Below are 26847 nucleotides of genomic sequence, written 5' to 3'. Positions count from 1 at the left end.
GGGGAATCCAGTTATAAACAGCAAATGAGGTAAGTTTGCTTACTAATTCACAAGTGGGCAATGGTGATGACAACAACACAAAAAACATTTACATAACCCAGTGAAATATAAATAAATGAAACCACTCAGCCTGCACAGGAATAGGCTATTGGTTCTCAGCACAAGAGATGAATGAGATCATGGCATTGTTTTTGGACAATGTCCGTTTCACTTTTACTGCTGTTGCTGATATGACACCTGCACCTGCCACAGTGATCAATAGGTTTAGGGCAGGCTATGTTATCTTATCTTGATATCTTATACTACGACAGTATTTCTTTACTTAATGGGCTCTCGCACTACCAATTATGCACAGTATGTAACATTAATCTTTTTGGCATTTAGCTCACCCAGAGTGAGTTCCAATGTCTTAGCACGCACAAGTTCCTTTGGGACACATGAATGCTGATGCACACACACACTGGCTGTACTGTCGTGCGGACCGTGACATGACCACTCAGATGTAAGACTGTCTCTCTGTATACTATAGCCAACTCTGCCCCTAACATATCCACTACAATTACATGTTAACAGAAAGAAGACAAAATTGGGGCGCCCGCTGGCCTACTGGTGTGGGCGCAAACCACATGGGCTTTGTGTAGCCTGGTGGCGTCGCCGGTTTGATTCCCTGTCTGGACGACCTTTGCCGCATGTCACTCCTACTATCCTATCAAATAAACAAAAAACAAATCTTAAAAAAAGAAAGAAGACAAAAGTTTTATGGGGAAATTAAACTACCAGAAAATATGATCTCATACCAAAACAATATTAAACTCCATGATCCAAAAGGATCAATGGTACACGTCTCTAGCCCATCACTCATAAGCACTCTGACTGAGTGAGACAAGATGTGCCCTTAGAGAAAGGTTGCAGTAGACACTCTAGGAAATGGTAAAGGTGAAGAGTTTAGAGTGGCAGACTAGTTCAGCTCAGGTCAAGTTACAGTGTGGCCAGTGTGGTCGTGCATGTGTTGGGGAACATCCTCTGCTATGTAGCACCAGAATTTTCAATCAACACTGAATATATGGAACAAGGAATAGAACGAAAAGATAGTTGTAAAATCATTTGAGTAGTTACATTTATTCCGTTAAGTGAGCAAACCACTCAGGACCAAGGAGACAACAGTGGGGACCAGAGGGAAGCAATGACTGACTTGTTATTTGTTTGACATATCATTACACAACTGGGTGCAAAACACATACCGGGTCAAAAGGCACGTTTTAGTACTTTGATGTAGAGCTCATAAACCCTGAAGCCAGTCCACGTTGCCACTTTCAATGCTCTTAAGGCAGTCAGGGAAAAGCAAATACCTTTCTGTTCACTTTGACTTCATCCAAACATCCAACAGCACTGTAAATAACAAAAAGCCCTGTCTGACACACAGTGTATTTATAATCTGTATCAAAGTTGGATAGTGAAGTCATGCTTTCCTCGGTACAGTAACAATGGAGGGTCATTGACGTGACTCCGCTTAAGAGGTCCTCACCGCTCCAGTGCGACAGAGGAAGGGTTAGATGAGGCACAATCATCATTTAACCCATTCCTCTAGTAATCCCCTGAGCTCATTTTAGTGGACAAGCGTCCATCACTCAGTCCGTTAGTGAGACAGTCCATTACATGTGTTCCGGGTGGTTCTGCAAACAATGGATGAACTCTGTGACTGGATGGCCATTGAAGCAGATCTCGTACACCTCATTGAACAGGGGGAACCTGGATAGGGGAAAGATGGGCAATGAGTGACACAGTGGTCGAAACACATAACCCTGATCTACACTGGCTGCCAGTCATTTTTAGAATTGACTTTAAGATTTTATTGTTAACCTTTAAAGCTCTTCGTGGTCTGGCACCTAGTAGCTACCTCGCAGAGTTGGGACTCCCTCTTTCCCAGGTGTTTTGCCCTGGGTGGGCATTGTTATATACGGTATGTCTAAACCTAACCCTAACCTTAACCTCAGAACCTAACCTTAACCCTAACCTCACAAACACTGTGCCTAACCCTAACCCTAACAGAAAGTATGCCTAAACCTAACCAAAAAAACAGGCCCACCTGCTCCTAAGTCTAAGTTGGTAACCAAGGGTGACAGGGACCAGCCTATACTGTATGCTGAACACTCGCATACTGTATATCGGTCTGACGATATATCAGCCATTATATAACCTTTTTGTCTAAATCGTTATCAGCTATTATGTAGCTGATGTGTTGCGATTTTGAGCTTGTAGATCAGCTATATTTGAATTCATTTGAATAGAGATTACAGTAAGTAGTTAAATAGAAACGTTCATCAAATATTCACCTTTTTGACAAAATAACGGCCAAAACATCGGTAATCGGTGGGCTAGGACTCTCCAAAATTACGATTGGCATCGGATACAAAAATCTGCCATTACTTACTTCTCCACCAGGTTTTTGCGTTTGAGGATGTGGTTGACTTCAGCAGCAGTGGCTGGACCCTGAAGCTTCTGACCATTGAGCATCTCCTTCTCCAACTCCTCAATGGACTGAACAAAGAAAGATGCAAAGATAAGATAAAACCGTGGTAAATGGTACATTTATGTCTTTGGAGAGACATTAAACGGTAACCGGAGGTCGAACCAATGCTCAGTCCCCCATTAAATAGGGACATGACAGATCTTAACAGAAAAAATCTGTTATTTTTGTCATACCTTTCCTGTTTTGGCAAAAGCTTCCCCAATCTTGCGGTTGCGTCCACCGTAGCAGGTTGTGATGAGGTCGGCGACGCCGCAGCTCTCCAGGAAAGTGGCGGGGGACACAGTGCACTTTGTGCAGAATAACTTGGCAAACGCAATCATCTCCATCAGGCCCAGACGGATGACCGCAGCCTTGGTGTTATCCCCAAATCCAAGGCCATCACAGAAACCAGCCCCCACTGCTACAATGTTCTGCAATAACAATAAAAGAGAGGTACTGGGTTGGTTGGGACTGTATTATGCTTTCTGAAAGTATAGCAGTGCATTTGAATGATTTGTGTCTGCTTGAGACAGGAGTGTCGTATTTTGAGTAAAATCTGCATTCATGGTGTAAGACTTTCTCCAAACATATTGTTGTCAAATGAATGACACTAAACACCGTTGACACAGTGATTATGTATCCCCTCTATCAGTATTCCATTATTTATCCCTCGCTGATGCCTTTGATACCTCATTTATCCATTCCTTTGAAAGGATTTTGAAAGCATGTCAAGGTAATCCAGATACCCCTGGACAAAATGAACAATCTTAGGGCCTATTAACAGCGGCAGTCGTGTTTATTTATTAGATTTACCCAGTTCAGACTATGACGGTCATATTTAATGACAAAACTACACATCACATATTTATGAAGAGTAAGTAAGTTATGAATGTGGAACACATCAGGGGAGATTAGTGACTTTGTTTGCGATTTTGTTGACCGGGGCCCACCAGGGTTCAATACTTGGCCCCCTCATTTTTCCCTCTACAAAAAATGAGTTAGCAAGCTTGTAACTATCTTCGCTGAATATTCTCCCCCGACTAGCCAGGATTTAAGTGTGGAAGGTGAATGCTGACCTTGAGAGCTCCACAGATCTCCACAACATCAGCCTCTTCCACCACAGTCACACGGAAGTTTGTGGTCTGCATCAGCTCCTTCAATATGGGCCCGTTTACCTTGTCTTTGCACCCTGCATGGTATATAATTATTACCTTAGTATATATTACTTAGTGTGTTATAGCATATTTAAATTGGTCTGTATGGGGATGATTTGACTCAGTCCTGTAGACTGAGTCAATAAATATACTAGTAAGGGCGACAAGCTACCATGTCTTGGCCGTCTGGCCAGTGATGTATATCGGACCAGTTACCCATATATGGAGAACCCTGGTACCCATATATGGAGATCCATGTACTGTTTATGGAGATATGCTGTGAGACCCCAAACATGCTTACTTAGTTATTCTTTGTGTGAAAGTCCTATGATGTCTATCACATCTGACATCATACATACCATCCCTTTTATGCCCCTATATGGATATCCCTGTCTGTAGAACCAGCCACACAGATATGGGCTGTCTTACTCCATATATGGGCATTCCCATATGAAGTCCTGTTAGATATGGGCTTAATATTGATGACATCAGGGATCTCCATATATGGGCATAAAAGGGATTCTCTTAGAGTGGTTCCCATGACATCACAACATACAATCCCTTTTATGCCCATACATGGAGATCCCTGTCTGAACCAGCCACACAGATATGACTGTCTTCCTCCATATGGGCATTGAAGTCCTGTTAGATATGGGCTTAATATTCACGACATCAGGGATCTCTATATATGGGTATTGGGCATACAAGGGATTCTGTTAGAGCGGTTCCCATGACATCACAGTGACAAAGTGATGTCACAGCGTGATGTCAGAGAGGCAAACCCATAGACCGTAAAAATGTGTACACGTCCAGACAGACAGACAGACAGACAGACAGACAGACAGACATACAGACAGACAGACAGACAGACAGACAGACAGAGTCAGCATGTGCCGTTTCACATACTAACATGCTATAATTGTTTAAACTTTTCTTTGTTCTTGTCTATTAAGTCCAGGCTACTCACCAATAGTTGTTTCACAGAACTTCTCATCAGCAACCTCATTGGCGATGTTGGCTCCCATGAGAACGGTCATGGTGATGCCCAGCTTCTCACGAATGACGTCTGAGATCAGCTTCAGACCTTCTGGACCCTCATCCACACCCTGGGGGACACGCACGCACGCACGCACGCACGCACGCACATATATACATATACACACACACACACACACACACACACACACACACACACACACACACACACACACACACACACACACACACACACACACACACACACACACACAGTGTGAGGATTGAGCCACTTAGCGGTTGGATTTAGTACAGAGGCCTATTTTAGCCATTTTCATCAATTTTCATCATAGCTGAATTCCCTCCAAAATAGTGGAAATAGTACATCTACCAAATTATAACGTGTTGAAATGGGACCCACTTTGTGAGCTTTTATAGACTTTTTTAGATGATTCTTTTCATGGTGTCTCTGCTTCATAATCTTTCTGGTGAGAGAAGGCTGGCCCGTCTAGGCCAAGTCTCTTCATGACTTTCTTCAGATATTTTCAACACTACAAAGACTCTACCTTGATGAGAGACATGCCAACGGCGTCCTTCTTAATGACGTCTTTGATGGTGTCACACACTCTCATGATGAACTGATGAGGGACCACAAAGATCAGGATGTCGGCTCCTTTCGCAGCCTCGGCCAAGTCTGGGACAGCCAGCTGGGGGAGGAAGTTTCCAAAAGCCTATTAGGTCAGTTACTACAGGGGGGGCCGCCAAATCTTTGTGTGATAGAATCACTATTTTAAATTAACAAGATGAACCCTTGCATCCCTATATTTGAGGATAACTTTAGCCAAAAATAGCAGATCTGCTATTTTCGGCAACTAGGTTTGGTGTAGAGGTAAAAAAAAAGAGCGGACCAAGTACAGAGTGAAAGGTCAAGTTTACTAAGTATCGACGATTGGTTAAATGTCTGATTTTTTTAAAACACAAATCCAACATACCGTAGACTGATGATAGTGCTTTCAAACAAGTCTATGAATCTATCTATGAAATCTATGAAAATCTGCATCACACATTTATACAACATGTAGTGGGGGTCCCTGCTTCTAGCCTAGCACAGCTAAAACAATCCACCCATGTTAAAACAAGGTGGGGAGGGTCTAGTACATAGTATATACTGCAGTTAGTTTAACTATATAGTCTGGCTTCATCTCTCTCAGCCTGGTGGTTGGTCCTTGGCCTAAAATCATTGAAGACCCCTGAGCTAAAGGATTGTGTGTTCTATGGCCATAACAAAGTGATGGAAGAAGGGCTGTAAGATTTTGTTCCAAAACACAAATACTCATATGAAGACAAATAATAATGTTATTGTGCACATTTTTCTTATGATGTTCAATCTACATAATAGATGCTTCAGAATATTAGTTTAATGTAATTACACAAGTAGCCTATTATTAACTGTAACTTTCAATTGGTATTTAAAGCCATCAAAAACATAGGTATTATGTTGAATTAACGACCTAAAGATTCATGTGAACAACATTTGGGCAGTGCAGTGCTTCATGTGCTTACCACATTGGGCGGAAGCTTGTGACCAGGCAAATACTTGACATTTTCATGGTCAGTGTTGATGATTTCTGAGAGTTTACGACCATCAACCATCTCTTCAAACACCCACATGTTCACCGTCGTGTCAAACGCGTCATACTTTGCTGCATTGGCACCAACAATCTTGGCAATAGCAGAGCCCCTATGGACATTGGACAAGTGAACATTAGTATTGACAATTCTGGTGATAGGTATGTAGATAAGACCAGACAGGGTTCAGGGAGGGCTCCTGCTTGGAGAATTTTAGCTGACATTTCCAAAACGCTTGGGGTTATTCATAAAAGCAGTGGTGTAAAGTAACTAAGTGCATTTACTCAACAAAGTATATATATATATTTTTTACTTTACTGGAGTATTTCAGTTAGGCCTACTTTTACTTTTACTCGTCTACATCCCAGAGGCAAATATTGCAGACTTTTACTCCTATACAATTGTTTGAAAACCTTAGTTACATTGTGAGCTTGTAGATCTGCTATTTTCAAAAGATTTTTTGATACATTTTAATAATTTGAAAACTTGTGAAAGGGGACGTTATTTGTAATGAGTACTCTCTACTTTTGATACTTTAAGTACATTTTGATGCCAATACATTTGTACTTTTACTCAAATAAATGTTGAATTCCGGGCTTTTACTTGGAACAGTCCAGAGTATTCCTACCGTATTTTCCGGACTATAAGGCGCACTTAAAAGCCTTTAATTTTCTCAAAAAACTACAGTGCGCCTTATAGTCCAGTGCGCCTTATATATGGATCATTCATTGACATTGACATTCCCTTTAGCACAGCTCCATCTGTTGGATGCATAACGCAACGGTAGCGTCTATTATGTGCGCCTTATAGTCAGGTGCGCCTTATATATGAAAACAGTTTGAAAATAGACCATTCATTGACAGTGCGCCTTATAGTCAGGTGCGCCTTATAGTCCAGAAAATACTGTACTTTTCCCACCACTGTGGAAAAAGTAGCCTACTGGACTTTGAAATTACATACTAACGCCTGATGATTCATTCACTACAATGCCACTGTTAAATAATAACAGCAGCGCTATAAAAAGCCTTTGAATTATTTGGCAAGCTGTTAGGCCTATGACAACAAATCCTGGGTGTGAGTCAGAGGGTCGGGCCTCAGGGACAGATGATCCCAGCTGTTAAATTACACAGCTCAACATTCACTTCAAAACAAGCTGCAATAGGCTATGCCGCTACGCAACAAGTCAAGCTTGATAAAAAGAATTGCTGCTTTTTTTGGTTTCCCGTTATATAGGCCTAGGCAATTATCTGTTTCTGCAAAACAAACAACCACTATTTGATCCTGCAAGACTGCACACTCATGGCATGCGCATATCAGACATTTCCAGTAGTTTTTCTCTGTCTAAAACAAATCACTCACCAGTTACCAGAGCCGATGACGCAGACTTTCTTTGGTGCCATGATAATAATGTGTGACCACCTTCCAGACTGTGGAGCTGCTTCTCCCTTGGTTCCCGGTGCGAAGAAGACAAGCTCCACTTGAGAGAAAATGTATTTATACTTCAAGCATGCGAGGAAAAAGAGGCACGCCCCTTTCCCATTGGTTGGGATGTCGTCCGTCTCTCTCAGGGCCAAGTTCAATGCAGGCCCCCCTCTGACTGCAAGGGACCCTGACCCAAATCCACACAGTGATATCCTGTTTATTTACCTGAAAGTGAACAAATGGAGCCGTAAAGTTCCATTTGGTTCTCATACTCTGAGACCTGTGTTGGGCAATATTACTCAGGAGAGTAATATGTTACTTATTACATAACTCCTTAAATACATACTCCTTAAAAAAGTAATAACATTATATTACTTATTACTTCGAATCAAGAGTAGGGTTAATATATTACATATTACTTTTACCCCACCACCAGCAAAAAGAATAAGAGAAGTACAACACAGTCCGTTTAGCCAGCTCCTTTTAGAACTGAAACTAATTTTCCAATTTGGTTTTTAACCATTAGTCATTTAGTTGGGGTTTGTTGGGGCTCTCCTGGAACCCACTGGGTCCTCCTACCCCATGTTGAGCACCACTGGTCTGGAGAATGTTTTACATTTATTTAATAGGCCACCTGAGGTAACTGGATTTTATAATTGCCTTGTACTTTGGTCTTAGGTTCATTGTTTAAAGCATGTTGCATCAACACTCACCCCTCAATTAAAATAAATTCATCATGCCTGTTGCTAAGGTATGGCAACATGACTGGTGTCTTGCACGCGCGACACCAGTCATGTTGCCATACCTTAGCTTTCGCTGAACCGACGCCACTGGTCTCCAGACCTCACTTGGAGAACCACTGACAAACAGCATATAAAGGCTTTTCGCGAAACCCGTCAACCCCCATGCATAAATGTTTCCATAAGAAATAGATGCAAGTGTTACTTTAAGATATCCTTTATTTTATTATAACGTAAGATTAGAACATACAGAAAAATAGGTTTGGTCCATGAAAAAGTCTTAAGATCATAATAATACTATAGTCCCAAGTGTTGTCTATTTTAACACAGTGGTTCTGAAAATGTATTGAACTTTAACTATTTTACTAACCAGCCCTGAAAACATTAGTGTATTCCTGGATTGGTTGGTCTCATTCACACCATGAATCATAGTGTGAATGAAACCAACCTTTCAAATGAGGGCATCCAACTTGACTTCGGTAGGGAAAAGAACATTTTACACCCACCAGCCATAACAACTCATAGCTCTTGATCAGACAACAAAAAAAAGCTGAAAACTGTTTAAATAGGGTAGGCCACATTCCATGACCAATGCGCCACGCTTCTTCAAGTGTATATGGCTTCTCTGTAAATAATTGAAATACACAAATCTAATAAAAGCATATCGTGGAGCATTGGTTCATCAAATGCAACTGCTACGGTCATGTTATAAAGAACAATGTCATTGGACTCACTGAGCGAGGACCGACAATATAAATATTGGGTAAACTATCCGAGCATAGACAGAGTTAAGAGAACCATCTGCCTGGAAAACAGATACAATTTTACTTCACATCAATCATCAGTTTTTTCCTTGCTCAGTATTTACAAAACTATATAGACTAGAGGTACTTATACTAGCTAAATCCTTGATATTCTGTACTAGCCAACAAGACAAATATTGATATATTTGTTTTACAAAACAAACAGGATCATAAAAAAAGTGGAAATTTCTTTTTTTAATCAATGGCACCCTGAAAAATATGAAGCTTAATTTATATTTAGTTGCAGGAACTTCTCAACAAGCGTTGCTAGACGATGTTGCTAAATTATGTATACTTTTGAGAGAAAGGCTCAGGCAAAGAAGTATAAATTATCTTTTAAACAACTCCGTCCCACTCCCAACAGTGTACGTTCTGCCATAGTCAAGCTGTAAAATCTTCAATTTCGGACAGAGGACTGTGCCACAAACCCATAAAAACAGACCAATGAAATGGTATGACAGACGGACATGGATATCCACGCACTGTAGGATAAATGATTACAAACATGTTCACCATCAATATCAAACTTATGACTAACCTTTTGGGGGCCAAAAATGGGAGCGAATTTGATGAATTCTGTTCCAAAAAAGAAAATAGGAAAACAACTCGAATCAATTCGTTTTTTTGTTTATCATGGGTGTACAATCAGTACTGCGTGGGCCAGAGGGCACAATTTATCCAAATGAAAGGAATGCTTCCAGGTAAGGCTTAGGCAATCAACGAGAAAATACATTGTGCTCAGGGAGCTGTGGTGTGAAAAAAAAAAGAATGAATAAAAAAATAAAGAAACAACCAAACTGCAACACACAGGTGATGAAGCTTGAAAATATCCAATCTAACAGTAACGCTGTCTATTATCTATATCTGTCTAGGTTTGTCAAAACATTTTGAACATCCCTCACGCTCACAAACACTCTGAAAGCACAGCACGTCTTCTCGTTTGCCTGGCGCCTCTGAACAAACTCTAGGTGTTCCTGATTCCAAGGGCCTGCTCCAGCTCCTGGCGACGCTGCTGCACCTGAAAAACATATCATATATGTATGATTATTAATAGGCTCCCCATGGAGTTTATCGTTATAAATTCCAAGAGTCTCAGAATACCTCCATATTTCAGAGGTTTTTTGGTAAATGAATGTGCCGTTTTGTCATACAAAAAGCAGTGAAAAAAAACTGATCAACAAGCTCACAATGTGATGTGACGCATTGTGAGTTTGTAGATCAGTTTTGTTTTTGTTTTCTTTTAGAACGTAAAAGTGAAGGTGTGTCTGTGGGTTTTATAAATATTGAACCCATGAAAAGTATTAACACGTGCCTGTGACTACATAATAACTATGGCCACCTAGGGGTGCACGTTTTTGGGGCTGATCCTGACCACGACTTATTTTTTCATGATCTGCCGATACAGATACCGATTTATTTTCAAAGGAAAATATTTAACCATTGCTACTAAAATATCTAGTTTTAATGGTCTTATCCATACTATATGTATGACAATAATGTGTAACTTTGTTTGCCCTTTATTAAACAATCATGAACCTTACCTCACTCACCCCTCAAATAGGAGAGAGCTCCAAATATTATTCAGTACAGTAGTATATCAGCTTTAAGGCTTCAATATTAAACAAAGTGTTGAATGAAGAGGGTTAAATGCTACTACAGTAACTAAACAAAAATATAGTAAAAACTAAACAAAAAATCTTAACCTAGACCACCTGAGACAGTAGTAGCTTTTTTTTAATAAAAGATCGGTTTTCCGTATCAGTGAATTTGGCAAAGGTCGATCGAGTCATTAGAAGCTAAAATCTGACAATTTCAATTGGCCACCAATCGGACCTCCCCTAGATCCACCTCCTGATAAGTAACCGTTTTGGACAAGGTTTTCACCTGACAATATGCACTGTATTTGTGTTTGTGTCTGTATGCAAGTCTTTGCTTTGCATATCTTAAGAACCGTTCATCCAATCGACTGAATCGATGAATGGTTTTCCAGAACTGGCCCACTCTTAACAGGCACACGTTCTGAACGGTGGCCATGGCCCAAACGGGCACTGCAATATCCGTAGGAAAATTCATCCAAAACAGATGAGAATAAAAGAGACAGACAGAGGGGAAACAGGATTCCAAGTACCTGTAGTGTGGGTAACTGCAACACTTTGAGGGGATAGGAAACCTCACGCATATTGAAACAGCAGCCATTTTGAGTGTGACGTTGGCAAAATAGCCATGCTGTTAAGTGTTCATTCGGTGACTTGAGGTGAAGGGAAGACAGATTACCTTGGAGTAGAAGTAGCGGCACACTGCCTCCTGGGCCCATGGCTGGAAATAGAACTCGGCCCTTCGTTCTTCTTCCGGGTTTCCGACCACATCGGTCATGGTCTGATTGCAGTGAAAAACAAAGAATTAGACAATTGCACTTTTGAAAGTCATCTCTCAAACTAAACTTGTAATCCAACCAGTGACAGTAGCAGGGACTGCCGAATAAAAAGAACAAATATTGATACGGCCAACAGGATAATTGAGTTGAGACAAAACAATTTCCTCTGGGGAAATTCAGTTGCAACTGCAGCCGGGTGCAGAATAAGAATGTTGATAGGCCAAAACTGAAAAGCATCACAAAGTAAACATCATTTTCAGGGGAAATTCAGTTTTAACAGCAGCCGGCTGCAGAATAAAAATGGTGATAGACCACAACAGAACATCACCACTAAATTAAACAATTATATTAATATATACATTCTATTAAGAATGATTCATTAGCACATGACAAAACGTGCTGGGTGAAAAAGTGCTGCACCAACTGAATCTTGCAGTCCAAAAGCTGTTAAATTAATTAATTCCTTTGTAGATTTTTTTTCACCCATGTTAACTCTACCATTGGACCCCTTTCAGACAATCAGTAGGCCTGTCAGTTATTTGAAATAATGAATTATTTGCATGTTTCATACATACAACAACGTTTTGTTGTATGTATGAAATGTGCAAATAATTCATAACATTTCTTTGTATATTTAAGTTATTCGTTATATCTTCCCAGTGCAATATTTGCTTATGAAGCCTAAAGGGCCAAACGGAAATATATATTTTTAATTTATATGCTCCAATGTTCAATGGCAAAAACACCATTATATTGTTGATCACAATTATTTGTGAAGCAATGATCGTGAAGTAAAACTTCACGATCGTGAAAGCCCAAACAATCATTTGAGCAAACAGCGCAGCATGCCATTGGGTGCCAACACAAATGGTTAACGGATTTAAACCACAGAAAGGGAGGCCATGTTTGCCTTGAGTAAATAGTGTGGATAGACTTTTTGGTTAAGTTTTATACCGGATTTGCAGTTATGCCCGAGTGAACATAATCAGAACGTTTATAAGCATGTAAAACCGCCCAACTCTTCCAGCAGCTCAACAGTGGTCCCCGGGCAAAGTCACTATGGCAGGCACAGCATCTAGCAAGTTCCTGAGTATTATTTACTTCATACAGTACATATCATATAATCATGACAACATTAAATCAAAGACATATTTGAGCCTGCATAAAAGATGAAACATAAGATATATTTGAGCATGGGAATGCCAAAGTCAGATTGTCAGGCAAACACATTGGGTCATTATGGACATTTGTCAATAAATGTGACAAACTTTGTGCTGAGCATTTTACCAAGACAGTCGTTATGGAGGTCAATAAAAGAAGTGGAAGCTATATGGTGCACAGAGAGGTACCTCTTTCCATCAGTCCTTAACTTTGATTAGGACAATGGTTAAAACCCTCTAGACTTAATAACCTGGACATGAGTTGATTCTGTACTTTTTTTTCTGTCTAAACCAAATAAAGCTGATACTTTTGGCTAATGTTCTCTCCCGGCCCGCATATGGATGCTGGGACTCAAGTGGTTAATGTCCTAGCAACACTGTGTTACTATTTAACGCTTGCTTGGCTCCCCGACTGACGGGCCTTACCTTGAGGTCTCTGCACTGCGACTGCAACCAGTCGTTGATAAAGCCCTGAGGATCTCTGGCAAAGCTCAGCATAAACTCTCTCTGGGTCTTCAGCTGGTTGATGGTCTCAATTGTCTCGTGGATCTGTGGAGAAAAACATCACCATTTCAATCATTATCTGCGTAGAATTAGTCATGTCACCAGCATAGAATGTTATGGTAATTTTATGCTAGCAGCTTAGAATTAGGATAGAATTAGATATAAAGGATTAAATTCCATTAAATCAAATGGAATTAATACATTGAATGCAGGAACTGAAGCAACTGGATGAGCACAGATTACAAAGCCTGTTCTTACATTGGCAATTTAGTTCTGGTTATTATAATGACTGTTGTGGATTTGGAGGATTTACCCAAGTTGTTTCCAACCATGGTTCCTGGGTGCAGCTGGATTTCTGTCCTACCAGGCAATTCTGTAATTTCAACCCAACACGCGAGATCCGACCTCCAGATAATAGCTCGAATGAGCTATTAATATCCTGTAGCCTAGCCTTAATTGCTTTCCAAGACATTTTCAATGAATTAAAATGGCCTTATATAGCTTGGCTCAACGGCTTTATGGATCTGTAGCGAATCAACATAACAGACAAAATGAAAGGTTTTTAGAGAACAATCTCCCATTAAAATAAATTATACATTTTTCCCATCCAATTAATTATTAAAAGGGCAAACAGGGTTCTTATTCTTAATGGACCCATTTCCCTGGAATAAACATCATCCTTCATGAAAGCGAGTCACTAACATTATTGTAATAATTACAAGTTCAAGCAGGCTGAATGACCGGTTTCTAGATGTTTGAATCGTCACAATCAGTGCCGTGGGCGGGGGTGTACATGGAAGGCAAGCACACTTTGATGTAGATCTATTTAACACATACTTTAAGATTATTTAACTATTAAAGCACTTCTCAGAAAAGCTTTTGATATACAGCAAGCAGGAAAGGCATGTCCACTGACGATTATCACTCAAACAAAAATACTGTCTACAATACGAACGGGGACAGCGCCCATAAACAATAAACATTTACATTGTTGACTTAGTCTCAGAAGAAAGACCACACAGTAGGAATTGTCACTAGGGGAGGTTTGGCTCCATGCCATTATCAATGTGATTACAGTCCCAGTAATGGCTGCTGGCGGGGAGCTCACCAAGACCCAGCTGACCTCAATGTTGGACAGTTAAAAAGCGACAGACGAATGTAGTTGGACGTAAATCGTCAGGAACAAACATCCATTTTTATTTGCTTCAAATTGTGTGTGTGTGTGTGTGTGTGTGTGTGTGTGTGTGTGTGTGTGTGTGTGTGTGTGTGTGTGCGTCATGGGTTCAGCATCGTTACAGAAGATGGAGGCTGTCATCACACAGCCAATTGACTAGATTTAAAACCGAGCAACAATCACTTTTTGGAAATCTGTGAAGATGCATAGTTCTATTTAAGCGCCACCTTTGGCGGTTATTCGGGATTCATAGAACCGTAATTACTTTCCTTACTTTAGTAACTTTAGATTTCTTAAGGCCCTGACACAACCAAGCCAACGTTGGGACGTTGTGAGTGTATGTGGCCAGCAATCAGCCGTAGGAAGTCACACTTTGAGAACCTGTGGTATATACAGCACTGTATATATTACCTTGTTGTCCAGGCCAGCTATTTCCTGCTGACTGGCTGTGGAGAGGAGGAAGGAGTTCATCTGAGTCTTCAGGGTGTCGTCCACCTCTACATCAATGTCATAGCAGGCCGTCTTCTTTTGGTCATTAGGGTCCACACTGAAAAGCAACACACATATTTAGTTTCACATGACTAGCTAAAGTCATGTCACATTAAAGTGAGATTGTTAACGCAGAATTGAAAGCAGGGATGCAAGACGCTTATGTGTGTGTTGATCTGAAGTGAGCAGCTGACACACCGAAGAAGACAGTTGTACTTAGTTGCTCTGAATATTCCTGAGTATTATTATTTTGTTTGTTTTTGCTTGTTCGTGCCTGTAAGAGTGCATGAATCAATCCACTAGTGAGCTTTAGATCTGAAAGACACCTTAATTTAACTATTTCGTTATTTCAGCCATAAAGTGAGGCTACACTATTGTAATGAGGCCATCTGAGTGTGTATGTGTGTATGCATGTTTCTGTCTGAAAATATGTCTAACAGAGGGTGTTGAAAACACCACAACACACACCTGAACAACTGACACTGCAAATGAAAGCCGAGGAATCATGACACTCAACTATGTACAGTTGTACACCTATAGTTTGCCTAATTTCAAAGGTATTCACATCTATCAGTAGCAAAGCCGGCATCTAGTTCCACCCTAAAACAGCCAAACCTTTAAGAAGACATTTCCATTTCCTTTGTTTTACAGCAGCTTTATTTTTTCTATGACTGTGGGAAGTCTGATAATTACCTGATGACATGGTTGATGATGATGGGCTCTGGGGGCATCAAGAGTGCATGCAAACGCTGAGGGATCTCTGAGAACTTCATGCGCTGGGTCTCGAATATCTACAGAATGACATCCACACTCCATTATCACAGCAAAGACAAACCGTACCCGAAGATGGTGAGAAAAGTAGTTTTTTTGGCAAACTGCCACTGAATGGTGGAAATGGCAATGACCCCAGTGCTCATTTGTCAAGAGCCAGGGTGTTCCTGATCTGAAAATAATGCATGATGTGGAGGCTAGAGTGGGCAGAGTGCATTATTTTTCTATTTCCACTTATACCATGGACACCAACCAAAAATCTTAACTTAAGTAGTATTTTGGGGTAATACACTTGTTAAATAATAAGTGAACATATCATTGAATAAAATAATTCAGTTATTTCATTGTACACTGCTGGTCCTGAGACGATTTTCGTTTCATGTGCATAGATGTAAATGACAAATAAAGTGAACCTTGTATCAATGAGTAGACAATATTTCACATTTATACTGTTAGTTAGGAGCTCCCTCTAAAGTTTGAAAGCTACACTGAAATCAGGATCATTTGGAGCCTCTGTACCCAGCAGGGCCCAGAATTTGGTGCGACACCACTGGTTACAGTACATCACCCAGGACTCCACTCACCTGTTGCAGATATTTGTCACAGTTAATGAACTCGCGCTCATGTGGGTCCTGGAGCTTGTGAGTCTTGACGTACTGCCACAGGGCCTGGATGATGACTGGCCGGGTCTGGGTGTGGATCCCCAGCATGCGAGCCAGGCGGGGGTCCAGCTTGAACTGAGGAGGCTGGGAAAAGGGGCAAAGAAAGACCATGATGGAGGTGGATGGAGTTGAGGGAGGGATGGTGGTTAATGGGGTGGGTCAGTGAACGGTGCAGAGAAGAGATGAAGTTGGGTGAAAAGGATAGAACAACTAATGCTGTATATCTCTGGAGTTTCTCTCTTTCCTCTATTGACCATATTCACCTTGCGCCATGTTTTTAATTTGCATTGAAACCGGGAGGCAACTGGGGTGGAATTTCATTAACTTAATGGCAAGATCATCACCGTGTGAATATGGTCGATAAGGTGGAAAATGGCATAATTCACCAGCTTTCACTAAACTTTGAGTCTTCCTGACATGCGGTGTTGACCCTGGATGCTTACCTGGTAGTCCAGCATAAGCAGGACGGTGCAGCGAACGCCCACGTCGCCTGGCCTCTTCACCTGGAAACCATCAGTCTCCTGGGTGGTGGCAGTCCTGTGCCACTGTAAACAAGGGAGGGAAATTACATTAACATATCATTATCATCTAGGACTAGAGGACATAGCTACAAGACTATAACAAGTAGTGACTCGTTTCACTGGTGTTTTAAGGCATGAACCCTAGTGCCATAGGCAAAAATCTAGAAAAAAAAAAATAACAGATCTATAAGCTTACATGTCTGTCAGATTGTAGATCGGCCATTTACAACAAAGAGATCTGGTGCAGAGAAGAAAAAAAAGGATGCGGCCAAGAAGTACCAGGTTTTGCAACCATGCATTTGTATGCTGTGCTGGGGTCTCACTCCCACCAACAATTGATTAATAAAAAAAAAATCAAACATCGGTTCGAAGTGGAGCGGTGAATTTGAGCAGCTGTACCCTATGTGAGTGAGTGAGTGAGTGAGTGAGTAAACTGTGCCTGTGAGTGAGTGTGCCTGGCCTGCACAAAACAGCGCCCCTCCTTTAACTAGTGTGTTGTGTGTGGCCACTCAAGGTATTGCCAGGCTACGGACATGGCCAGCCAGCCACCCAGCCAGCCACCCACCCAGCCAGCCACCCACATACCCACGGACATACCTGTCTATTGGGAGCGCTTTCACCGCTCCAAAAACTCAAACACACAAGTAAATATAATTATTGTGAGTACAGTCTTACTTCTACCAGGTGATTATCGGGGCCATACAGATCCTTGTCCAGCTCTATCACCAGGGACTTGAAGAAGGAAGAGAACTTCCTTTTCTGTTTGGTGGCATCGTACTTGGACACAGCCGTCTGGAAAACAAAACATCATCACTGCAAATTCGTAATGTCACCAGCCAAGTGTATGAAGCAAGCAGGCTTTCGTTTGTTCGTGCAATGCAAATAATTTAGAATTCAACATGCAAATTACAACACTAAGTAATGCAGTATTACAGGCACCTTTAATAAATTAGTGTGTACATTTGGGAATTCTGTTTGAAGTGAGCACTGACTCTAGTGTGCAGACAAGAAAAGTTGATCTACGAAAATACGGGCAGACATGAATCCAGAAATGACCCCATTGTGTCACTCTTACATCTTCAAGCAGGCGGCCCTCTACACGTAGCTCCCATGATGCAACGGTGCCCTCTCCATCCTCAGCATCAGGCTTGGCAGGGTTGAAGGTGTTGGAAATGAAGATGCGAAGCTTTCTCTTTTGCTAAAACCAGCAAATCAGCAGAAGCAACATTTGAGTCAAGAGGTTTCATGATTGAAAATGTGAGATCTAGTCTATGTATATCATTACACCTCAATTGATTTCAAATACAACCCTTGTTTGTCACAAATTCAATGTCTAAAACAAGGGTTCTTCAAAGCCCCGTCACTACAGGTCACAAATAGTGCTGTTTTTCATTTTACAAGGAAGTAAATTGCATTCAACTGTAGTCCCAGGCCCTCGACTGGACTGAATTCCATAAATGTTCCCATTTCAAAAGTGTGACAGAGGTGAACAGGCTGGAGTTTCATGTAGCTCAAATGGGTAGAAAACGTCAACCAAACAAGCATGAAAGGTTCCTTTCTAACTGAGTTGGGTCATCCGAAAACGGTAAGCACATAGTAAGGTAAAACACTACACCAAACAGTTTCTATTATTAAATTAGAAGTGAATAATTTCAGTGGAAGCCAAAGTTCACTGCTTCACCTTAATGGGCCTCTTGAGCGCCTCCTGGATGTCCAGCCTCTTGCGCATTATGGTCTGGTCTAGTTTCCTCTCAAAGGCCAGCAGATCCATGTAAGCCTGAGACTCTGGGACCAGTTCTCTGATCTGAGACAGGAAGAACACACAGAGGTCATTCAGGCTATCTACTGGCAGTAGATAGTGGAGCAGTGGAAATTCCCATTGTTGCACCCATCATGCAATGAGTATGGTGACTATGAAGTATGAAGATGGTAGCCAAACCTTTCTCCCAAATCTACCACAATGTAGTACACAACATTGACCATTCATTTAATTATGAGAATTGACTCTAAAGAGTCTGAGATAAATTATCACAATTAAATAAAGGACCAAGCTTACACAAATATTACCAAGCAATTGTTAAGATACATTCTGATTTGTTTTTAATGACCGTCCCAAACACAGCCAGAAATAGTGAGATTTGGCTGGCACACATTTTGTGTAATACTCACCCTCTGAGGTAGAATTTTATCAGCCATCTTCTTCTTCTTTGTGCTGAAAAACCATTAAGTATGCGAGTTAGAATAGAAAGGCAATTACATTGTTCAGATTAGTTTTATAGATTACGCTGAACCATGTTACACTGTGGACACACATATAGCCACATACTGTAACTAGGGCTGCACGATGGTGTATAATGGCTATGTTTTATTTTGTTCTTAATGCCATTGTTGTTCATTGGAACCACATCTTTAGTCAAATGGTATTTAATGGCCTTTCTCATTTTATTGTGCCCCTGGACGCCTGATGGCAGAGTCATACCCGTCATTATATAAAAATCTAAACCAGATCCGCCCAGCCCATCAAAAAATGGTCCCATCGCCTGCCCGTCTACCTGCGATTACATGCAGTGAAGTAAATAGCCTTCAGCCGTGCGTGCATGCTTCCAAATACATAGTATATATTCCGCCTGTTTTCACCCGTCAAACGTCGGCTACCCGCGGAGCCCCCGGCACGTTGCAGGACTCTGCCTGACGGATGGGAGATTGGAGACAGGGGACTGTAACTTCTGTGATTAACCCTTGTGTAATGGCGAGGAGAACAAGGAGCTACACAGCTAAAATTTAGGGCAAGGTTTCACAAATCTATCCGCGAAAAACAAAACAAAACAATATTTTGATTAATTGTGCAGTCCTAGTCATAATAAACCAAATAAATTCAAACTTAATTTGTATAGCACTGTCACAGCAATCGAAATTGACCAAAGTGCTGTACATAGAAGGCATCAACAGAACAGGCCTGTGCAAAACATGGACATGCGTCAATAGAAACATATGAAACAAAATTTAAGTCACAGACTCAGACTAGATTAAACTTTAGAGAAAGGAAATGAGTCTTAACTCATCTAGTGCCTTTCGCGTGATGTCACGCAATAAGTACTAGAGTACGTATAGTGCCGAATGCGCGATGTCGCGCGAAAAGTAATATATTACTGTAACGGCGAGTAAAAATACCTAGTACAATGGCCGACGCTCCGGAGACGAAATCCGCGCTGATTTGTCATCATCACGGCTCCACGAGCACACAATAGTCATCCCATAACATTGAGGTGGACGGGCCGCCTCATCTTTAATGTCCATTATCTCAAAACTACACTTTAGAAGCGAAGATGGAGGCAGATGCTCGCTTATAAAACACATGTATAAACGCTACGAGCCGATCCAGCATGGCTCCACATAAACAATGATCGGTTCAGTCGAAGGATCCGATGACGTCAGACCGGAAGTACTTCCGGTGGCCTTCAAAATAAGACAAAATAAGAGAACGGCCGTGAATGGGGGGGGGTGGGAGGCACTCTGGATATTATAATCCGTTAATGTCTGAGGCTTTTAATGAGTTAAGAAGAGATTTAAAACCCAGATAGTCTGAGCACTTCTAATGGGAAGGGGTAGGCTGTTCCAGAGCCTGGGGGCAACAGCAGCAAAGGCAGGGCTGACCGTGTTTTTAGTCTAGTTTGGGGAACCGAGTCAAGGAGCAACGTGTCAGCCGACCTCAGAGCCCTCACTGGGGTATAAAGTTCCACAAGTTCAGCGAGAGATATGGCCCATTTAAAGATTTAAAAACTATTTACTTTACATTAACTCAGTTGTTTCGTAAAGCCAGTGGACTGACATGACACTTAATCATCATATGAACATGCACCCAGTGCACTAAAACGGAATCCCTGAAATGACACTGTGCTAACCAGTGAGAACTTACTGCTGGTTGCGATTCTGTTGCTGGACCTGTTGGATCTGCTGGGGTGCAGGCCTCTTACGAGACGGGTCCATGACCCCAGGCATCCCAGGGCGGGACACAGGGCTGTTGCCATATCCCGGTGGGCCCATGCCTGGTCCCTGGGGCGTCATGCGGCTGGATGGTGGCATGCCAGGTCTCTGGATAGGAACAAAAGATTTTTGTCAATTTCTGTAGCTGCGCAGCTCTTTTGCTGGAGCAGCAACTTCACCTCCTAAAGTCTATCAATTGACAGAGTTGAGGCCATACGGATATAAACGTAGATTTGGTTACAGACCTGACTGGAGTATAAGCACTGTTATGGATTGTTCAATTATAACTTTTATTACCGCGGTGAAAATGCAAATTGGCGTGTAATGACTCTGTATTTTGATGTGATGGAAACTGGCTAAAAAACACTAAAAAGTCAGAACAGCAAGAAAGTCTGAGTGCTTCTGTTCAGCAAAGCAAATTCTTCTTCAAGGTCAGTATGCAGTGTGCCACAAATGCATTTTAAAAGGAGCCAGAGGGCACAACAATGCCAAATATCTTTTCATTTTAACGTAGTTACATTTATATGCTTGCATTGGTAAGCAGCAGCAGAGCAAAAGAAAACATGGAATGGCCAGGTAGCACTGATTATTACAATGAATTACTCTAAATGACTAACACTGACTAAGTCCAACACTGAACGCACAAACACTGAAAACATAATCATGCTTTGCACAAACTAAGACAACAGTGGAAGAAAAAGAATAACAAAGCCATGTGTCATTTGTAATGAAAATGGTAAATGGACTGCATTTACAGTACAGATGGCAGAGGAAACCTTGCAAGGCACCAACCTGCTCATCATTAGCAGTTCAGTGTCTTGCTCAAGGAGTCAAGGACACTTCCAACACATAGCCAGGAGGAGCAGGGACATTATCCTGGAACCTTCGAATTCCTAAGACGGCTTTTCTACCTCCTCCTGAGCAACTGTCGCCCCCCCAAAAGTGGTCAACCATAAAGAGGCTTCTACCACAGCTACCTTATCTAGTACATTTGCATGCCACCTTTCACAACGAGGTTATCTCAAATTTGCATGTCAACTACTGCAAAAAAAAGACAGAATACCCATAGCCAACTCACCACACCATGTGATAAGAATTCAAACAGACGGCTTCGTGTGTCTGACTGCATGACAGTGAGAGCAGCAGATGTATGACAAATCACTGATCTCCCCTTTTCTCTTCAGGCACTCAGTAACTGCAAATCTCAACCCAGAGGATAAGGCAGTAAAGGCACTGAGTCCCTCCCCCTCTCTGTACAGCTTCAGTTGGAGGGTAGGTTGGGGAGAGAAGAGTGAAATAGATGGACTACACTCTACCTACCCCAAACTCACCTCTGCTAAACGTAAGCCTCCAGTAGCCCACACATTGTCTTGTAGCTCTGGCAGCTGACTTAAAAGTGATCCTTTTATTAGGTTTGTGATCAGCAATGCTGTCAAAATGTGACCAACAAAACAGCACCCAGCTTCTCAACCACGCTTCCCATTTCATTGACATTGTGCTCAGTTTTTCAAAGCACAAATCAAAAACATGTTGTAAAGATAGTGGTTTTGTTTGACTATTAAAAGCTTGACCTTTCTGACTGCCCAATGGCACTGGACTGATGTGATGGCATGAGAGAGAAACAAAAACTAAAACTGTACAAATGATATTAGATTAATAAATTAATAATTAAAAAAAAAAAGAATATATACATATATATATATATATATATATATATTTTTTTTACAGAGATGTGGACCGTCTAGGATGGAGTGAAATGGGCACACCCACACACTCAGAACGATTAGGGATGAAAAAAGAATAGATGTGTGGTGCGTGGGAAGAGGTTTAAAGAGAATTCCATGCAATTCATTTAGCACCTTCTCATAGCCATGAGCACAGCCTTGGCTTTCTAGAGAACAATCACATGCTCTGAGTATGAAGCTTTCTTCATTATGTTGCCACAGCATGCTTTTGTGTGTGAAAGCAGCCAAGGACAACCAGGGGAGGACATGGAAATGAATGAACATCCTTTCACAGAGATGTGCTCTCAGAATGTCAGTAGGTACTAGGTAAGCTGCAAATGACTTGGAAAAAAGATGGGTGGGAGAACTTGAAGCAAGACCTCTCCACCATTGTGATATACATGTAAAATAAGACCAGGTATATCCGAGGCAAGATAGTTATCCTAGTAGCTGTACGTCTAAAGTTTAAGTTACAGGTCCTTAACCACTTAGGTTTTGGACAAAAATAAGCATTTTCTTTTTCATGCCCAAAATACCGGTATGGGTGCAACTCTACTGTAGGATGAAAGTGGTGGTCAAACTTCCAGTAAACATCAGGGCTTTTTTCTTCGATTACTCTATGCTACACACACACACACACACACACACACACACACACACACACACACACACACACACACACACACACACACACACACACACACACACACACACACACACACACACACACACACACACACACAAAATATATTTTTTTAATTGACGATATCCTATGCATAGTACTGTGTTCTATCCACCTGTCATTCAATGTTACGTAAATGTATTAGAGATGTTACCGATCAATCGCCAATGGATCGGATCGGGCCGATCAAAGCGTGATAGGCGATAATCGGTGGTTTAGATCAAAAGGTAAATTCACCGATCCGATCGGTGCATCCGATCAACCAGCCGTTCAGTATGCCCACTTGAGGCCATTTTGGGGTATTGATTTCCACAGTGCTGAAGGAATAATTCGTTACTGCTATGATAATAAATACATAGTAATGCTGGTAAATAACTATAAGGCAAATATATAAATGAATTCATGAGTGAATTAATTAATTAAAGTTAAAACATTAACATTTAGAAAATATAAATAATATATAAATAATAACTTGATCGGATCGGTGATTGATCGGTATCGGGTGATCAAGCTTTTGTGATCGGTGCTCGGTGATCGGTTCCAAAAAACCTGATCGGACCATCCCTAAAATGTATGATTACTAGGATCTTCTTTTAGTTGACCTTGTACCAGTGAACTGTACTGTACTGTCATGAGACCTTTTTCCTAAGCAACCTTCTAATAAAGTCTTCAATCAATCAAAGCATCTGGAACAAGAACAACCTACATACAATGTAAAGCAACGAAAGCATCTTATGACATACAGTATTTCGCACATGAACAGAATTAAGCTCAGAACCAAATCGGACACGTGTTTTTACCCTCCTCGTCTCTGGACCGTACCTTAGCCCTGAATACAGGACGGTCATATACATGACCGTCCTGGTGCCGCCTCAACTTGAGGAGTAGTGGACAATCGAGCCCTTAACGGTTTGAGCTAGGAACGTCAGATTTCAAAAATAAAGTGCTTACCTAAGCCAACTTTGATAACAATTTGACGCCGCACAACGTTCATTACACGCCGCTACCGATTCTTGAATAAAAAGCATTTTTGTCCGAAATTATTTTGCTTAACATAGGACTTCCGCCTCTAGTGGACAGTCGCGTCATCGCATCATCTCCGTTCACTACAATGATCAACCGGAGATTACGCGACTGTCCACTAGAGGCGGAAGTCCAATGTTAAGCAAAATAATTTCGGACAAAAATGCTTTTTATTCAACAATCCGGTAGCGGCGTGTAATGAACGTTGTGCGGCGTCAAATTGTTATCAAAGTTGGCTTAGGTAAGCACTTTATTTTTGAAATCTGACGTTCCTAGCTCAAACCGTTAAGGGCTCGTTTGTCCACTACTCCTCAAGTTGAGGCGGCACCAGGACGGTCATGTATGTTCCCCAGGTTCTATGTTCCCCACTTACCCCCACAAAAAAGGTTCTATGTTCCCCACTCAACAAAAAAAGGGTTCTATGTTCCCCGCTCATCCAAAAATGCAGGAAACATTATCTAATTATTAATAATAACTCTAAGCAAATTACAAATTCTAGTGGGTCAGGGGGGAGAACTACAGTAGGGACATCTGGGCACCATATTTGTGTAATATGACTAAGCATCTGGACAAGTGGGCACCTGGACATCTGGGCACTAGGTAGGGACATGTGGGCATTTGGACAAGTGGGCACCTGCCACCTGGACAAGTAGGCACTTAGGGCTGGGGTGGAGACATCTGGGCACTAGGGGCACCAGGACAAATGGGCACCTAAATTAGGATTGCCCACATGTTCTTAGAGCCCAGATGTCCCACCATGTCCTGCATTTGAGTTGGGAACATATAACCTTTTTTGGGGGTGGGGGACAATTGGACAAAGATTATTTTTTGGTTGAACAACCTTTTTGGGGGGGAGGATGGGTGGGGAACATAGAACCTGGAGAACATAGAACCTTTTTTGGGCAAAGTGGGAAACATAGAACCTGGGGAACATAGGGAGGACCCCCTCGTCTCTGCGTCCCCCATTGAAATGTACATTTGCACCCCATATCATTGAGAAGAGAGAGCGAAAAGTTAGGGACAACATTGCTGACTGCACAAACTGTTCGCGAAGCATCTCCGTCGCTTGCTCCCAGTTAAACCAAATATCAGCCAGGGACAAGTGTTATAAAGAGTTACCAAAAACAGACAGTGCTGTGTAAAATAAGTTAATAGCGTCTGTTCTGCATAACAGCAGCTACCACAGTCAAGCAAGCGTACTCCAGCATCCAACTAGGGCGCAGGCAGGCTAGTCCCTGGAAAGGGGGCAGTGCATTTTACCAATGTTACCCTTATTACATAAGACGGCTACCATTATAACGTGTCTGCTAGTCAAGTGCACGAAATCATTTAAAAAGTACGTCTTTGGTACACAATCAAAGCCAATCAGAGCATCCTGCACAACATGTAACATTGTATCAAAGAATCAAAACTACTCAAAGAAAGCATAGCTCGACAGATAGAGCGCTAAACAAGTCAGCTATCGGCTAGCTGGCTAAGTTATTTAGCTAACTAACCCAACAACTACTATAGCTGCTAACCCGTAGCTAGCCAGTTGGAAACTAACCCCAACAGAAGGTGTGATCGGTCAAAGAGCAGGGTATTTGTGTCTATTAAATCAGTTGATAAACCCTTGTATTCTAACAGGGCCTCCAGCTATAGCAATAGCAACAGTAGCGCTAAATGAGCTCCCTGACAAAGCAGAGGGAAAGGCTTTGTTCTAACAGACACGCTCCTCCATGGATGGATGGAAGTGTCGGTGGCTCACCGGGTATCCAGGCCCTGGCATCGGGGAGCGGTACATGTGGTTCTGGCCGCCCGGCGAGGGTCCCATCCTGCCGGAGGGGGTCCCGGGTCCCATGCCCGGTCCTCCGCCCGGTACCGGAGGTCCAGGGCCCATTCCTCCGCCACCGCCTCCCGTTGGGGCCGACTGAAAGCCACCTCTAGCCGCCATCTCTCCTCCGAATAGCTCCAATAGCACCGCTGGGGGAGAAATGATGGAAGTATCGCGAGACAAGTCCGCAGCTGGGTGCTATTGAACAAGTACAACAGTGATTAGTAGATGTAAAGTACATTTACTCAAGTACTGTACTGAGCTTTCTATTGATTACGCATGCCATGGAGACTTGAATTCAATTCTATTTTTAGTTTTTTTGCCGTGTTCCTAACACAATAATTTGATTACAAAAAATGTGCCCCCATTGATTCAGGAATCAATGGGTGTACATTGTGTGTGTGTGTGTGTGTGTGTGTGTGTGTGTGTGTGTGTGTGTGTGCGCGCGTGCGTGCGTGCGTGTGTGTGTGTCACAGCTAGAAGGTCCTGGGTTCGATTCCCGCTGTGGGAGCTGGGGGCATGTTGGTAAAAGGGCCCTTCTGTGTGTTCTCCCTGTGTCTCCTTGGGTACCCTCACAATATGGGCCAATACTTATATCAAATATATATTTTTTATTATACATGGTGTAGCCCAGTGGTAGGCAACAGGCGACCCGTGGCCCAGAACTAGCCCGCCAGGCACCAGCGATAATATCTGTCGTGGCAAATTATTTTGTAAATCATTTACAATACAGT

General features: G+C 41.9%; 2 protein-coding genes across 2 annotated transcripts; both read right to left on the bottom strand.

Moving 5' to 3' along the window:
• Nucleotides 1-1100: 1100 nt before the first annotated feature.
• On the bottom strand, nt 1101-7785 carry gpd1b (glycerol-3-phosphate dehydrogenase 1b). Its single transcript, XM_080729076.1, has 8 exons — nt 7627-7785; nt 6202-6379; nt 5205-5345; nt 4631-4769; nt 3586-3698; nt 2704-2940; nt 2432-2538; nt 1101-1749 (listed from the first exon to the last, which is right to left on the bottom strand). Exons 1-8 carry the CDS (start codon nt 7665-7667, stop codon nt 1653-1655), a joined length of 1053 nt encoding a protein of 350 aa, XP_080585202.1. The 5' UTR covers nt 7668-7785; the 3' UTR covers nt 1101-1652.
• An 866-nt stretch (nt 7786-8651) lies between these two features.
• Nucleotides 8652-26268, bottom strand: smarcd1 (SWI/SNF related BAF chromatin remodeling complex subunit D1). The gene is made up of 13 exons (XM_080727733.1): nt 26048-26268; nt 20804-20979; nt 19057-19099; nt 18569-18691; nt 17963-18085; nt 17563-17679; nt 16810-16911; nt 16289-16450; nt 15627-15724; nt 14856-14991; nt 13193-13315; nt 11507-11608; nt 8652-10250 (listed from the first exon to the last, which is right to left on the bottom strand). Exons 1-13 carry the CDS (start codon nt 26231-26233, stop codon nt 10197-10199), a joined length of 1545 nt encoding a protein of 514 aa, XP_080583859.1. The 5' UTR covers nt 26234-26268; the 3' UTR covers nt 8652-10196.
• Nucleotides 26269-26847: the final 579 nt, after the last annotated feature.

This window comes from Nannobrachium achirus, assembly GCF_963921795.1.
Source record: "Nannobrachium achirus genome assembly, chromosome: 6".
Classification (NCBI taxonomy): Eukaryota; Metazoa; Chordata; class Actinopteri; order Myctophiformes; family Myctophidae; genus Nannobrachium; species Nannobrachium achirus.
The sequence above is the reverse complement of the archived record's forward strand: the minus strand, read 5'-3'. Positions and strand labels throughout refer to the sequence as shown.

What these genes read in the sequence shown, in the direction of transcription:
- gpd1b (XM_080729076.1), bottom strand. Translation starts at nt 7,667, where the DNA reads ATGGCACCAAAGAAAGTCTGCGTCATCGGCTCTGGTAACTG. An exon ending in ACAAGCTTCCGCCCAATGTG is followed by an intron (nt 5,346 to 6,201) that starts GTAAGCACATGA and finishes TTCCTCCCCCAG; the next exon opens with CTGGCTGTCCCAGACTTGGC. An exon ending in GTTCTGTGAAACAACTATTG is followed by an intron (nt 3,699 to 4,630) that starts GTGAGTAGCCTG and finishes TATACCATGCAG; the next exon opens with GGTGCAAAGACAAGGTAAAC.
- smarcd1 (XM_080727733.1), bottom strand. Translation starts at nt 26,233, where the DNA reads ATGGCGGCTAGAGGTGGCTTTCAGTCGGCCCCAACGGGAGGCGGTGGC. An exon ending in AGGGCCGCCTGCTTGAAGAT is followed by an intron (nt 17,680 to 17,962) that starts GTAAGAGTGACA and finishes TTTGTTTTCCAG; the next exon opens with ACGGCTGTGTCCAAGTACGA. An exon ending in TGCTTATGCTGGACTACCAG is followed by an intron (nt 16,451 to 16,809) that starts GTAAGCATCCAG and finishes CCCTTTTCCCAG; the next exon opens with CCTCCTCAGTTCAAGCTGGA.